Below are 15637 nucleotides of genomic sequence, written 5' to 3'. Positions count from 1 at the left end.
AGGGACATGACCCCTCAGGGAGGCACTCATGCCTCCAGGCTCCCTGGGCTGACCCAGACCACAGAGGCTAAGTCTGGACACCAGATCGCCTCACCTGCAAGGTTGCATTGGCTGGATTACGTGCTGGCACGCTGCTCACCTTGAAGAATGCTCTAGAACACAGCCCCAGGAAACTTGTCCTTGGGCTTATTAGGCATGGGGTCTTAGGGATAGGAAGACATGCTCAGGGCTCCCTAGGAGACCCCTTAGGAGAAATCTCATGCTTAATTCAGGATCAATAATAGCTGGGTATCCCTGAGCAGATGCTTTAATCTTCATCTCATGGATCCTATGAAATATATCCATGAAATATTTCCCTTTTCCCATTGGCTGCCAGGTAGCTCTGGCCTATATGTGAAGCCCAGAAGTAGCTTGGCTCTTGTACACTGACCTGACTCCTAGTTCTTTCACTTTCATATCCCTGTTTTCTACTTTCTTCATTTCATCACCTCATCTTCCATAGAAGAAAAAACCTTGTTTTATGTGTTTTAGCCTTGACCCAACAAAAAAATGGTGGGTCAGTGCTGGCCACTACAGACGTAGGGATTATGCATTTCCTGTCTGCAGTCCCCATCCCAGAGGCCTGTTTGCCAACTCCTCCCTCCTTGTCCAGTTCCTCCTGCCCCTTGCTCCAGTTCCAGGGACCCCAGAGCCTTGAGGCCCCTCCATACCAGCTCCTGTGTGTGGTTAGAAATATGATATTCAGATTTTTTTTCTTTGCTTTCCCTGCCTCCCTAGAACTTCACAAACTGTTTTTAGGGAGAAAAGGCTGGGAGGGCAGTCGTTTCCCCAACCAGGTCCCCTTTGAGGTCTCATTCCTCTTCAGCTCCTGCTCTGTCTCAGCTGCCCCAGCCGACCGCTGTCCTTAGTGGCCTGTCTGAGCAGACAGAGCCCCATTCTGGCAGAAAGGTGGTGACTCTGACCCTGGTGCCTTGGAAATGGGGGAGGAGACAGCTGGCTGGCAGTGCCCTGGGGACAGAATAGTTGGCACAGTGAGGTGCCAGTGCTGATTTTTAGAGCCCCACCCTGTCATTAGTCCTCAGTTTGTACATGGGTGGCTTCACTCCATCCCCAAAAGTTAATAAACTCAAACTGAACTAAAAGCTTAGTGTAAACTGTGCCTTTCTCGTATCCCTGTCTCCTAGTCGCCTTTACAAATACACACACACACACACACACACACACACACACACACACACACACCCCTGCACACACACACACACCCCTGTTAAAAAATCAGCAATGGCGATGTGATATTGCACGCGGGTTTTCTGGCCCTAGCTGTTGTTTACTTAATAGCTTGGGTAATGTGTGTGGAGCTTTCTCTGATAGAGTTAGTTGAAAAGGAAGTCCTAGAATTGGGGGAGTGCTGCTAGTAGAAGGTTCCTGGACCTCCTAAAGCCTACCCAGGGGTGCCCCTTCTTTTCCCTAGAGGCTTAACCTCTCCAATTGTGTGTGTGAAATTGTGAGCACAAATGGGTCTTTCTGGGAGGAGGGAGTCTGTGGCCCAGAAAAGGCAGAGTCACAACTCTGGGTTGCATGGGATTTCATGGGGGGGCGGGGGCGCGGGAAGGGATGAGGGTGGTACAAACGCAGCAGAGGGCAGAGCCCCTTGTTTCTGGGTCCCACTGGGTCAGCTGTGGATTGGACTGAGGTGGGAGGCAGAGCTGCCCACACCTGGTATCTTCTTGGAAGATGCCTGGGGCCTTCCTATTCCCAAAGAAGGGTCCCTGTGTTCAGTGAGAGTGGCCCTGACTCTCGGTTATGGAAAAACCGAGGCACAGAGATGGGGGGTGAGTACAAGATCACAGGCCAGGGAAAGGCAGAGGCTGTGGGCTGCCCCTGCCCGTGACAGTTCAGTGTTCCCCCCCCTGTCAGAGCAGAATGAGACCAGGGAGGAGAGGCCCTCGGGATGAGGTTTGGCTGCCTGTTGCTGCTTGCCTTTTGGCGTGTGGGTAAGGAAGAGGGGGTGCACAGAGCAGAGACCACAGCCAGGGTGGGCGTGTAATCATCACACCTCACTGCATCCTGCAACCTCACCTCCTGTTGGCTGCCTCCTCACATTAAGCTGCAGCCAACCAGGCAGGAATTCTGAACAGGCAGAGACGCAGGACTAAGAGCTGCACTACAGGATATGCCCACTAGAGGACAGCAGGAGAGCCATTGCGGTAGCTCAGCATGAGAAGGTAGCTGGGCTGGGAGAGAAGCCCCTGAGGAAGGGATGGTGGGCAGAGGCCTCCTGGCAGAGGTCTGGGCACAGTGGTCAGGGAGAGTGTGTGCCACAGTCAGTGATGATTTGTTCTGAGGCGTACCTCGAGATAAAAACCAAATACTACATTTAATGATAATAGTCAGTTACATTCATTGAGTGCTTACTCTATTCTAGACACTATTAATGAATTAATCCTCACAACAGCATTGTTAAAACTATCCCCACTTTGCAGGTGAGAAAACAGGGGCCAAGCGAGATTAAGAAACCTGGCCATCAATAGGGCTGGTGTCAGAGTCCATGTCCCAAGCCTGAGGCTGGGCCATATTCTATGCCTGGCATTGACTAAATGCTTGAAGTTCTTTGATTCTATGATGAGACCCACTTTACAGATGGGTAAACCTAGACTCAGAGACAGTGCGTCACCCGGGTCCACACACCTGCTAAGTGACATCTAAGTGAGTGTGGTTCCATGGCTTGAGCTCTTAGCTCTGAATTATAGTTCTCCCATGAAGAGGTGTTTTCCACCCCCTCCCCCCACCATGCCACAATCTGCCCTAATATTGAGGTGCCTGACATGGAAATCTGAGCTTTCTGCTGGGAGGGGGAGTTCACCAACTCTCCCACCTTCCAACAGAAGTTGCAGATCCCAGGTCTAAGATTTGCCTGGATTTCAACTAAGCAGAGGTAGAGGGAGGCCATGCCAGAGGCTGCTAGAAGCTCAGGGAAGGGACCTGGGGCTCAGAGTCTAGCTTTGAGGTGGAGGGCATTGCGAGTCCCTTGCAGTGACCAAAGCTCCCCTGGGGACAATGGGACCTGGTCCCAGGGCCTCTGTTTTTCAGGGCACATGCCTCTAGCATACCAAGAAGGCTTGGCCAGCCCTGGCCCCTGCTCTGCCAGGCCGGCAGGACAGCAGGGACATTTCTCGGAGGACCTGACTTCCTCCATCCTGCCGTTCCCAGGCCCTGGCGTTGCCCTTCTGGGGGAAAGGCGATGGCCGGCAATGGGGCCTTTGAACACATTCCCCTCCTTGGTACCCAGGCTGCACCTTATGAATCTGAGTCCCACTTTCTTAGGGATTTATAGCATCGAGATGCTCCAGTTACTTCTGCTTCATTAGCAAAGGCAACAGCTTCCAATCCTGCCTTAAGTTTCTCGGGGTGGAGGCGGGGAAGGAAAACACTGAAATGGTCCCCTCCCTGCAGCCTGCTCCTCTTTATTCTGTTTCTGGAACTGGAATCCTATAGTTAAACGAAGTCTCTTGAAGGGTTCTGTTTCCTGTCTTGGTGAGGACCCAAGGGGGTGGAATGTGAGTGGAATAGGGATCAGGGAGGAGGATTCGAGCATGGACTCCAGAGCACAGTGCCTGGGCTGGAATCCTGGCTCTACCCCCTACTAGAAATTTATCAAACCTTTCAGAGCCTCAGCTTCCTTATCTGTAAAATGGGGATATTACAGCATCAGTCTTACATGGTTGGCATGAGGGTGAGATGAGCTGCTGCCTGTGAAGGGAGCACATGCCCGGGAGAAGCATCATGAATGCCCAGTAAGTGCTTGCCTTCCTTTGTGCTGTTTCACCCATCGTGCCTGTCTCATGCTGAGCCGCTGGCAGATGTCTGCCCCCTTCTAATGTCCAGTCCCTCTCTCACCGATTCACAAATGGGCTGGGGATATTGATCAAATGCATGTTTGAAGGCCAAGTATGTGTAAGCTGGAGGAGCAGAACATCAAATCTCTTTCGAGGGAAAACAGTGTGGGCTCTGGGGAACCTGCTAGATGTGGGTTAACCTAGACGTGAGCTCAAGCAGTTTCCTCTACTCTCTGTGCCTCAGCTGCCCGTGAAATGAAGCTTATACTGGCTTCCACATGAAGTTCTTGCGAGGAATAAATGAGCGCTCAGATAAAGGGCTTAGCACGTAGGCTGCACTCAGTAGATGCTAACCACAATAACGCTATGATCTTGGTGTTTTAACTTAGATTCCTCGCAGGGCATGAAGGTCAGGTTTACTTTTGCTTTGAGTTGCAGGTAGCCTTTCTCTGTCCGGCGTGGTTGGCAGAAGAACCTCCCTCCCCAGCTGTCCCTTCCTGCAGGGCTCAGCATCTGGGCTGCTGCGACTGAGCTGCCACCCCCCCTGGAGGTGTGAGGTGAGGCCCCCTGCCCTTGCTGATTTCCACTAACCCCCTCCTGGGTAGTTACGGAACAAGTTGGAATTTGAAAGGTCAGGCTGTTCTATTGATTTAAAATGCAGAACCAGCCGGGGTTGTGCGCCAGCCCAATTTTTGGGATAAGTTTGACTCTGACATTTTGTTCCATCATTAGAGGCTGAGCGCTGAGGCTGGTTGGGTGGGTCTGGTCATCAGAGCTGAATGGACAGAACTAGCTAGGCCGGGGGTGTTTGTGGCCAGTGGATTTCTTTGCAGCTCCATTGTGTGATGAGTGTGTGGGGGTGCCTCTCTGGGGTGTTTTCCCATGTGGGGTATCAACTCTTGGTCAGGTAGGGGTGCAAGCTTGCCAGCTCTCTGCCCCCTGGGTTCTGGTGCGAGCAGAGGACTATGGCTGGTTAGGAGGGCATGGGTAGGTAGGTGGGGAGGTAAGAGGAGGGGGTATGATGTAGCCCAGGACTCAGGGGGCTGGATGCAGCGGGTCAGAGATGGCATTGGGTTATTTGGAGCCCTGAGTCAGTGATAGATATGGGAGAGCAGGCAGCACCTTCATCACCCAGCCCTGGGGGACAGGGGGAAGTCAGTAGAGCACAGGACACAGGACAGCAGGGGTAGGAAGGGAGGTGCTGGGAGCCCAACCCCATTTACAGACCCCCTCCTCTCCCTGTCTCTGCAGTTTTCTGGCCACAGGACTGCTGCGCAGGAGATCTGGCGGCTGTGGACTCCCCAGCTCGGAGCAGCCCCTCTTTGGTGAGTGGTGGGTCCCTCCCTGCATTGGCCCCCAGGGCCTGTAGCTGAACTAGCCTCTCTTGGGGGACTTCCAGATGTTCAGGCTGGCTCCTGTCCCCGAACCCTGGGCACACAGTTCACTTTCACGGCTCTCCTCACCCCCATGCTTTCCTTGGGGTGCTCCTTCTGGTCCACCCCCTCCTCTTCTCTCTGGTTCTCTGGGGCCATTGCTGGGCTACCGGTGGGTCCCCGTGCTCACTCTGTGCACAGAAGGGGCTGAGGGCCCTTGAGGACTGGCTGAGGCGGAGGGGCCAGTTAGCTCTGCTGTCAGTGGGGGTCATCTGCCCATGGCCTGGACCTCTTCCCTGTGTGGCTGGGAGCAAACCAGGAGGACACAGGGGCCTGGGAAAGGATCATTCTCAACAGCCCGTGACCTTGTCTCTGCTCTGGGCCAGGCGACTCTTAGAGCCCCCACGGGCCCCAGGAATCCTCACCTGGAGTAAGCTGGTCACTGCATCCGTAAGTCAGGGGATGGTGGTGGCTGACACAGTTGTCCTCAGCGGGCGTGACTGAGTGGATGCTGGCAGCTCACCGACTCACCAGGCAGCAGGGTCCTTTCTGTGCGGGCTCAGGAGGCATCTGACATGGACTCTTCTCCCTCCAGGGGGTGAACAGGGATGGAGGAAAGATGACCACATGGGTCACTTTGTGAGGGTGGAAGGAAGATGCAGGTGGGCCCAGGAGATGCCAGCAGGGGCGACAGGCAGTGGCAAGGGGAATGGCCACACCCTATATATGTGGGGTTGGGGGGCATTAGTTTCTTGCCCTAAGGGCCCCTCCTTTCTGCTGGGAGTCCTGCAGCATTCCGTAGCTTAAACCCTGCAGGACAGGGTCCAGGGAATCAGTTGGTTCAGTCCAGTGACTCCCCCAGAGAATGGTGCAGCCTAGGGTAGAAGCTACTCTGGCCTTCGGTGCAGTGAGCGAGCCCTGGGCAGGGAGCAGCGGGTACTTCCCTACACCCTCCTGGAGTCTGACTCTTATTTTGTGTGAGGCTGCCCCAAACCTCACACAGCCAAACCTGGCTGCCTCCTGATGGCTGCCCGCCTTTGCCCGCAGAGCTCGAAAGGTGGAGAAGCAGCCCCATGAAGGTGCCCAGCCATGCAATGTTCCTGGAAGGCCGTCCTCCTCCTCGCCCTGGCCTCCATCGCCATCCAGTACACGGCCATCCGCACCTTCACCGCCAAGTCCTTACACACCTGCCCGGGGCTGGCCGAGGCGGGACTGGCCGAGCGGCTGTGCGAAGAGGGCCCCACCTTCACCTATAACCTCTCCCGCAAGACCCACATCCTCATCCTGGCCACCACGCGGAGCGGCTCCTCCTTCGTGGGCCAGCTCTTCAACCAGCACCTGGACGTCTTCTACCTGTTCGAGCCCCTCTACCACGTGCAGAACACGCTCATCCCCCGCTTCACCCAGGGCAGGAGCCCCGCGGACCGGCGGGTCATGCTGGGCGCCAGCCGGGACCTCCTGCGGAGCCTGCCGACCTGGTGCTGGAGGAAGGCGACTGCGTGCGCAAGTGCGGCCTGCTGAACCTGACCGCCGCCGCCGAGGCCTGCCGGGAGCGCAGCCATGTGGCCATTAAGACCGTGCGGGTGCCCGAGGTGAACGACCTGCGCGCTCTGGAAGACCCCCGCCGACCTGGTGCTGGAGGAAGGCGACTGCGTGCGCAAGTGCGGCCTGCTGAACCTGACCGTGGCCGCCGAGGCCTGCCGGGAGCGCAGCCATGTGGCCATTAAGACCGTGCGGGTGCCCGAGGTGAACGACCTGCGCGCTCTGGTGGAAGACCCCCGGCTGAACCTCAAGGTCATCCAGCTGGTCCGAGACCCGCGGGGCATCCTGGCTTCCCGCAGCGAGACCTTCCGGGACACCTACCGGCTCTGGCGGCTCTGGTACGGCACCGGGAGGAAGCCCTACAACCTGGACGTGACCCAGCTGACCACGGTGTGCGAGGACTTCTCCAACTCCGTGGCCACCGGCCTCATGCGGCCCTCGTGGCTCAAAGGCAAGTACATGCTGGTGCGCTACGAGGACCTGGCCAGGAACCCCATGAAGAAGACGGAGGAGATCTACGGGTTCCTGGGCATCCCCCTGGACAGCCACGTGGCCCGCTGGATCCAGAACAACACGCAGGGCGACCCCGCCTTAGGCAAGCACAAGTACGGCACCGTGCGCAACTCGGCGGCCACGGCGGAGAAGTGGCGCTTCCGCCTCTCCTATGACATTGTGGCCTTTGCCCAGAATGCCTGCCAGCGGGTGCTGGCGCAGCTGGGCTACCGGATGGCCGCCTCGGAGGAGGAGCTCAAGAACCCCGCCATCAGCCTGGTGGAGGAGCGGGACTTCCGCCCCTTCTCGTGACAGGGGCTCTGGGGTGGGCGTGAGGGGCACCTGGTGTCGGTTTTGATAAAATGGACCGTTTTTTAACTGTTGCCTTATTTCCCCTTCCCTCTTCCACCCTGTCTTTGTGTCCTTCCTGCCCCTTGCCCACCTCCCCTGTCCCCCCACTTCCTCTGCCTCGTTTGTCTCTGAAATTTGCACTATGTCTTGGACAGGAATCACTGGGGCAGAGGGGGAGTGAAGTGGGGTACAGCCCACCCTCCACCCCACCCTACCCCACCCCACCCCATTCAGACACACGGATGTTGGGTCTCTGTGTGGATGGTGGCAATGTTTACAAGCACCACACTCACACATTCACATATGTGCACACATACACACAGGCGCCCACCAGGAGAGACACCCCAAACCACACAACTCCTGAAACTTTTGAATGGACGAGTGGTCAGGGCATGGTAGTTTTTGCACTGTTTACTTCTACAAGGTAAGAGGTTAATAACAAAAAGGCCACCGCTTTCTAAATTATGAATGGTGTCTGTCCCTCCTCATCCTGCTTCCTGCCCCAATGCCCACTGCCCCCTTTGGAGCATAGAAACTGCCCCCTCCTGCCCACCCTTGCCTGTCGGTGAGCAGGTTTTTACTGTGAGGTGAATGTGGACCTTGTTTATTTTTTCCAGACTGTGGCGATGCTGTCTGTCTGTCTGTCTGTCTGAGTCTTGTGGCTGCCCCTGGACCAGTGATGGCTGATAAATCTTATGGGTTTCTGATTGATCTTGGGGTCCATCTGTGATATTTCTTTGTGCCAAAAAGAAAAAAAAAAGTGGATCAGTTTGCTAAATGAACATTGAAATGCTTTATCTGTGTTTTCTGTAAATAAAAGAGTGCAATAATATCTGGGCGTGACTGTGGGCCATTCTGTGTGGGTGAGGGCAGGCCTGGGTGGGGTCTAGGTGTTTCTGGCTTTGGGGAGGAGAGAAGGAGTTGGAGGTGGGGATTCAGTGAGCAGTCTCTGGCTTTCAGAACTCATGCCATCCTCCTCACCCTCCACACTGAGTTCAGGGTTTCATTTCCATTCACCAGTTGATACCAGGCACCTTATAGCCAGGGCTGATATTCAAAACATTTAACAAGTGGCATGCCCAGAGGTCAGGCAGAGGTCCTATGCCACACATCACTCTTTCAATTGCTGGGTCTGGGGCAAAGATAGCTGGGGAGGGGGACATTTGAGGGATGGATTGGGTCAGGCAGTGGCTGCTTATCACCTGGCCTGGTAGTATTTCAGTATTTTAACAACTAGTGCATGTGTCTACACAGGTGGAACATCAAACATGCTTATTTCCCTTCCCATCCTTGGCAATCTAGCTGCTTCCTCTAAGCAGCTTCCCCAACTCTTATTCCAAGAAAACAGCTGATTCCTGGGGTGGGGGCCACAGCTCTGTTGTCCTGGAACAATACAAGTGCCTGGAATAGGCAGCTCCAGTGGTTCCATCCTCCTCACCCTCCACACTGAGTTCAGGGTTTCATTTCCATTCACCAGTTGAGACCAGGCACCTGATAGCCAGGGGTGATATTCAAAACATTTAACAGGTGGCATGCCCAGAGGTCAGGAAGAGGTCCTGGTGACCCCTTCCTATGCCACACATCACTCTTTCAATTGCTGGGTCTGGGGCAAAGATAGCTGGGGAGGGGGACATTTGAGGGATGGGTTGGGTCAGGGCAGTGGCTGCTTATCACCTGGCCTGGAAGTATTTCAGTATTTTAACAACTAGTCCAGGTGTCTACACAGGTGGAACATCAAACGTGCTTATTTCCCTTCCCATCCTTGGCAATCTAGCTGCTTCCTCTAAGCAGCTTCCCCAACTCTTATTCCAAGAAAACAGCTGGTTCCTGGGGTGGGGGCCACAGCTCTGTTGTCCTGGAACAATACAAGTGCCTGGAATAGGCAGCTCCAGTGGTTCAGGGCTTCCCGAGGAAACCTGGTCCTGGCCTGTGTTATATGAGTCAGGAGAGTATACATTCAGCGGCCATAGCAAATACCTTAAAGCTTACTCAAGGTGGGCTGTTTCATTCTCACTGAGCAGTGCATGTGGCATAAGCTGGTTGGGGTTGATATGGTGGCTCCCAGGTTGTGTGTCTGGGGCAAAGATAGCTGGGGAGGGGGACATTTGAGGGATGGGTTGGGTCAGGGCAGTGGCTGCTTATCACCTGGCCTGGAAGTATTTCAGTATTTTAACAACTAGTCCAGGTGTCTACACAGGTGGAACATCAAACGTGCTTATTTCCCTTCCCATCCTTGGCAATCTAGCAGCTTCCTCCAAGCAGCTTCCCCAACTCTTATTCCAAGAAAACAGCTGGTTCCTGGGGTGGGGGCCACAGCTCTGTTGTCCTGGGACAATACGAGTGCCTGGAATAGGCAGCTCCAGTGGTCCAGGGCTTCCCGAGGAAACCTGGTCCTGGCCTGTGTTATGTGAGTCAGGAGGGTACACATTCAGCAGCCACAGCAAATACCTTAGAGCTTACTCAAGATGGGCTGTTTCATTCTTACTGAGCAGTGCGTGTGGCATAAGCTGGTCAGGGTTGATATGGTGGCTCCCAGGTTGTGCGCCCAGATATAAGGGACCCTGGTTCTTTCCATGTTACTGCTGCTCCATTATTCCAAGGTGTTGCTCTTGGCTCTGTGGTCCAAGATGGCTCAATAGGCAGTGGAAAGGAGAAAAACGAAGCACACCTCTGTCCTTTGTGAGTACAACTCCAAAGTTATAGACATTAGTTCCAGTCATGACACACTTAGCTGCAAAGAAAGCTGGGAAATGTAGTCTTTATCTGAGAGGTCTTGACTTAAAGTGGCCAATGGGTCAAAGGCTTATCTCTCTGGGCTTCAGGTGTCTTTTCTGTAAAAAGGAGAGTATGATTTAAACCCTCATGTTCCAAGACTAGGAAGCTGGTATGGAAATATCTCTGTTAAGACTGTTGGCAGGGCCTGGAGCTTTTGGGGCCCACTTCTCAGCCCTGGTTCACAGAGGTTGCTTCTCCAGCTTGTGGCGAGTGACTAGGAAGCTGGTATGGAAATATCTCTGTTAAGACTGGTGGGCAGGGCCTGGAGCTTTTGGGGCCCACTTCTCAGCCATGATTCACAGGGATTGCTTCTCCAGCTTGTGGCAAGTCATCCTGTATGTTGGCTTCCTGGCATCAGTGCCTCCCACATGCCCGTGGTCAGCGGTTCCAGCACCCAGGGAAGACCTGCTCCAGTGGACGCCATCGCAGGTTGGCTCTCTCCCTGTTACAGTAAATGATGTTGGGCACTTGTCTCCGAGGGGCCCACTCCTCTCACTCTCATACTGCCCTGCCTTGGATTGCTCCAGAGCCAGGGGGCTTTTCTCCTCTGGGTGGGTGGCTTAGTTGGAACTGGAGACACTGGCCTACTTGGAAAGACACCCTCCCCTCAACTGCCACGACCGAAGACCTTCATAACACTGCCTGGGGCTTTCAGAAGAAAGTCCTGTTTAGTGATGGAATCATTCATTCATTCATTCATTCACTCAAGTGTTTCTGACTTTTCTATGTGTGGGCCCTGAGGTTATAGGCACTCCTTAAAGAAAGATAGTCTAGTGGGTGGTAAACATAAAAAGGTTACAGCGTGGGCAAAGCACTGTGCCCACAGGTGTGTGCCACATAGGCAGGGCTGGCCACGCGCCAACCTGGTTTTAGAAACCACAAGGCCACTATAATAAGTCCCAGGCTTATTCCCTAGGCCTCATGGTGTCATTTGACGTGTCCCTTGTCTTGGGCCTTACAGACGTCAGGGAGGTGGTGCCTGAGTTGAGTCTTGGGAGCTAGGAGCTGGCCTTAGGTAGGGTGTGAGAAGACTGTTCCCAGCTGAGGGACAAGGAGGTGCGAGGGCACAGCGGTGGGAAGGAATGGGCATTTACATCTGTGTGGGCTGTGGGCAGGGATGTGTGGGGTGGGCCATGCCCCACATCCTGCCCCCCCCTCCCCCGGTTCTGAAGCTTAGAAAATCCATTTTACTAGTTTACCCGCGGCAGTTCAGTCTTCAAGGGATTTATTTATACTGACCAAACCCACCAGACAGAGGATCGGAGACCAGAGGGCTTGGCTGCTTTTAGGGCAAAGACCCAACTCTCTGTGCTACTGGAGGCCTTGCATGTCCTGGCTGCCACCCACCTCTGGTTTTTCTTGTGTCACGCTCCTCTCTGCTCCTCACTCTCTGGTTTCCCCACTTTCTTTCAATTCCTTGAACTCACGGAGGCAAATTATTGCAGTTCCAGCCCCCAGTTTGTTCACACTTGACTCTGGGCTTAGCTCTGTGTCTTGCTTTGGGCAATGGGCTGATAGCAAATGGGATGGATGCTGAGACGTGAAAAGTACCCGAGCTCCGGAGCGTGTCCTTTTTGGCTGCCTTGCACTGCCACAGGAAGGAAGCCAGGGTGGCTTGCTGGAGAGGACAGACAGACTGAGAGGGGAAGAACCAAGGAGCCCCAGCCAGTGGGCAGCCGATCCACACAGACACACAAGAGCACCTCTGCCAGCTTCAGCCACAACGTTACCTGGTTGTTGGAACTCCCTGGCTGAACCCAGCCAGGTTTCTCGCCCACAGAATTGTGGGTTGCTTTAAGCCACTAAGTTTTAGAGTAACTTATTATGCGGTGAAAGCCAACCAATACGCAAGTGATTCTCTCTTTGCGGGGTCTTTGCACAGACCACCCCTTTCACCTGGGTTACTCCTGTTTATATAATTTATGTCCACGCATCCTTTGGAACTCAGCTTCATTATCAACTCTTCCTCAGTTTTATCAGTTCTGTTATCCTAATGATAGGCCCTTATATAACTGATTATATATCTTATACATCCCGATTATAGGCCCTTCTGGCACTCTGTACATCTCTTTTATGGTCCTTACCACAGTTATAATCACATTTTTTATTACAGGACCTGGCACACAATAGATATCCAATAAACACTGGTTGAATGAATAAAGAATGAATAAAACAGGTGCTCCCCTCCTGATAAAATAACTTGCTTGTTGCAGGCCTTCCCTAGGGGCAGGCAAGGCCTGGTAGGGATCTGAATGAGACCTGAGGCAGCTAATGCCTCCCAGGCTGCTTCCCACAGGGTGTGTGTGTGGGGGGGTGGGTTTGAGCTGAGTTTGTTCCAAGAATCCACATCCACCCTCCCCACTCCAATAGTCAACATTCTTTCTAGCTCTAGGCATCCACATTTGCTCTCCTGTATCTTTGTCGGTTTGAGCTGAGTTTGTTCCAAGAATCCACATCCACCTTCTCCCACTCCCATAGTCAACATTCTTTCTGGCTCTAGGCATCCACATTTGCTCTCCTGTATCTTTGTTGCACCTGCCTTACCACCTGTTACAGCTTCCAAAGTGAACACCTGGAAGGAGAATGAGAACAAACAGCACCTGTAGGGAATTCTAGGGTGTACAAAGCGGCTTCCCCTTCTGACTCATCACACTTCAACGGGGCTGTTTCCTGTGGCCCAGAGGCATTTGTTCTCGCCAGGAAATGGTGGTCCGAGCCCCACGTAGGCAGGACTAACCCTGCCCCCACCTCTTCCTAAGGAGTAATTTCCTGGTCTTGTCTCCACACTCAGGGCCCCTCTCACCCCGTGGCTCTGGGGCTATGTCCTGTCAATTCTTTTAATCACAGACTTCCTCTGTTTGTGTGTTGCCACCTGCTCACTCCTTGTCAAAAGCAGACACCCCGGCCTCCTGGCCCCACTTCCCTGGGCCTCTGGAAAGCTCGCTGGACTCCACTGGCTATCACCCGGGAGGGTATTGTCTAGAACGAACCTGCCCTTCCTGGCTCATCCTCTCCCTGGGAAAGGAATTCTCCCTGCTGGAATGCCTTCCCCTGCAGGGACGGAAAAGATGTGGGAGAAGTCCCTTTCCAGGCCCAATGAGAAAACACATATGCTTGTTTCCAGAGGCCTGGAAAACAGGCTGGAATCGAGTCCTCACAGGCAGGTAGCTGAGGCCGGGGCTCACAGAGCTGCAGCCAGGGACTGTGTGGTCATTAATTGGGCTTTATGTATGTGCCTGAGCGGGTGCAGCTGGAGGACAGATGCCCAAGTTGCCGTCCTGGCTGCCCTGGGGGCTCCAGCCTGCCTGCTCAGGACACACCAGAACAATTACAATCACAGAGCCCAGACATGCTCCATCTAAACCTTGGACCTGCCAACCCTGCCTGCCTCCCTCAATTACCCTTCCCGCTGCTGGGAGTTTCCAGGTGCTGATGACTTGTAATCGCAATCAGGTCTACTCATCTTGGAAACGCTGTGGTAAAAAGCATGGCTCTAGGTCAGTGATGGCGGACCTATGACACGCGTGTCAGAGGTGACACGCGAACTCATTTTTTTGGTTGATTTTTCTTTGTTAAATGGCATTGAAATATATAAAATAAATATCAAAAATATAAATCTTTGTTTTACTATGGTTGCAAATATCAAAAAATTTCTCTATGTGACACGGCACCAGAGTTAAGTTAGGGTTTTTCAAAATGCTGACACGCCGAGCTCAAAAGGTTCGCCATCACTGCTCTAGGTCCAGGCCCATCTTGGCCACTACCTGCTGCATGACCTTGGATGCATCATTCAACCTTTCTGAGCCTCCATGTGCTTATCTGTACAGAAATAATCATAACACCTACCTCAGAGGGCTTCTCTGAAGATTGCATCAGGTGCATAGCATCATGCTTTGCACACAGGAAGTGCTCCAAGTGTCCGGACTATGATAGCTGCTCAATGAGCATTTGTTGAATGAATGAATTCACTATTATAATTTCTTTTTGGTGTGAGCTCTTCTAATTTGAACTGCTCCCAATGCACAAAGTTACACCTGAACAAAATGGTACGGAGCCCCTATCAGCCAAGGCCTAAAACTGAGGGCTAACTAAAGGGAGGGAAGTGGGGGATTGCCAGAAATGCCCGCAGGATGGCCGGTTAACATAGGGCCGAACTGGCCTACGCACAGTTCAGTACCTGTAGGCTCTGGGCACTTTGGAGAAGTCAGCTGAGTTAACCAGCTGTCTGCTGGCCACATTCTCAATTGTCTAACTTCCTGGGGAATTGGTTTCCTGCAGTGGCCCCACGCCGCCTGCTCAGCCACCACCTCTAGGTCAGATGGACTTGGCCCTTTAAGGCACCTGCATCTGTGCTCCTTTTCCATTCACAAAAGACCACTTTTAGCGTGGGGCCAGAATATCTTCTTCCTCTCCATGGCCCAGGGAAGGCCACTGTCTTCAGTGATGAAGGACGTTGAGTTTTCATAAGCCTGAACCTTCCAGCTCCCTGGGTCGAGTTTGGGAACAATCAGCCAATCACACTCAACTGCTGGCGGCTTCCTCTTCTGGCAAATTGTAGCCTGTAGGCTGTAGGCAACAATGCCTTTTCCCCTCGCCTTGCTTCCTGATGTCTTCCTTCCTTGGTAACACCCCAGCCTTCAACAATGTCACCCTGGTCGTTGGGCTGGCAGTGGGAAGCGGATGTGGCTTTGGGACAAAGGTGTTTGTACTGGAGGGGAGCCGAGGCTACAACCATCCAGGAAGAGGAGGAAATTAGAGATAGAAAACCAGAGATTCACCTTAAGGCCTTGTTTTATGGCGTCTTGCTGGACAGGTGAGCCCTGGTGTCTCAGCCATAGCCCGGTAGCCCGGGGACAAGGATGGACAAGAATGTGTCTACTGCAGTCACCGGATACAGTGAGCTATAGTGTTCATCCCGTCAAATTAAACATATTGGCCAAATATCTTTCCTATCTTAAAAACAATCTGTTTCTCCTAATGATTACTGAGAAGGCGTGTTAACGACTTCACACTAGGATTGTCGACAGATTGATTTATCTGTTTCTCCATGTAGTTCTGTCACTTTTTTTGCTTCTGATTTTGAGGCTGTTTCAGGTGCATACAGTTCTAAAATTGGTATGTATTTTAATTTATGACCTGAACCTTTTGTCGTTACAAAGTATTCCTGTTTACCATTGTAATGCTTTTACCTTAAAGTCCATTTTGTCTAGTGTCAATATAGCATCACCAGCCTTCTTGGGTAGAATTTGTGTGAATTATTTTTCCATC

General features: G+C 53.0%; 1 protein-coding gene across 1 annotated transcript; it reads left to right on the top strand.

Annotated features, from left to right (window-relative positions):
- The first annotated feature begins 4089 nt into the window (after window positions 1-4089).
- Window positions 4090-8426, top strand: CHST1 (carbohydrate (keratan sulfate Gal-6) sulfotransferase 1). Its single transcript, XM_005870753.2, is given in 4 exon segments — window positions 4090-4393; window positions 5088-5161; window positions 6257-6687; window positions 6718-8426. Coding segments are annotated over 2 exon segments (1227 nt in total). The 5' UTR covers window positions 4090-4393; window positions 5088-5161; window positions 6257-6298; the 3' UTR covers window positions 7556-8426.
- The last annotated feature ends 7211 nt before the right edge of the window (window positions 8427-15637 follow it).

This window comes from Myotis brandtii, unplaced genomic scaffold, assembly GCF_000412655.1.
Source record: "Myotis brandtii unplaced genomic scaffold, ASM41265v1 scaffold324, whole genome shotgun sequence".
NCBI classification, from domain to species: Eukaryota; Metazoa; Chordata; class Mammalia; order Chiroptera; family Vespertilionidae; genus Myotis; species Myotis brandtii.
This window is presented reverse-complemented; position numbering and strand designations above follow the sequence as displayed.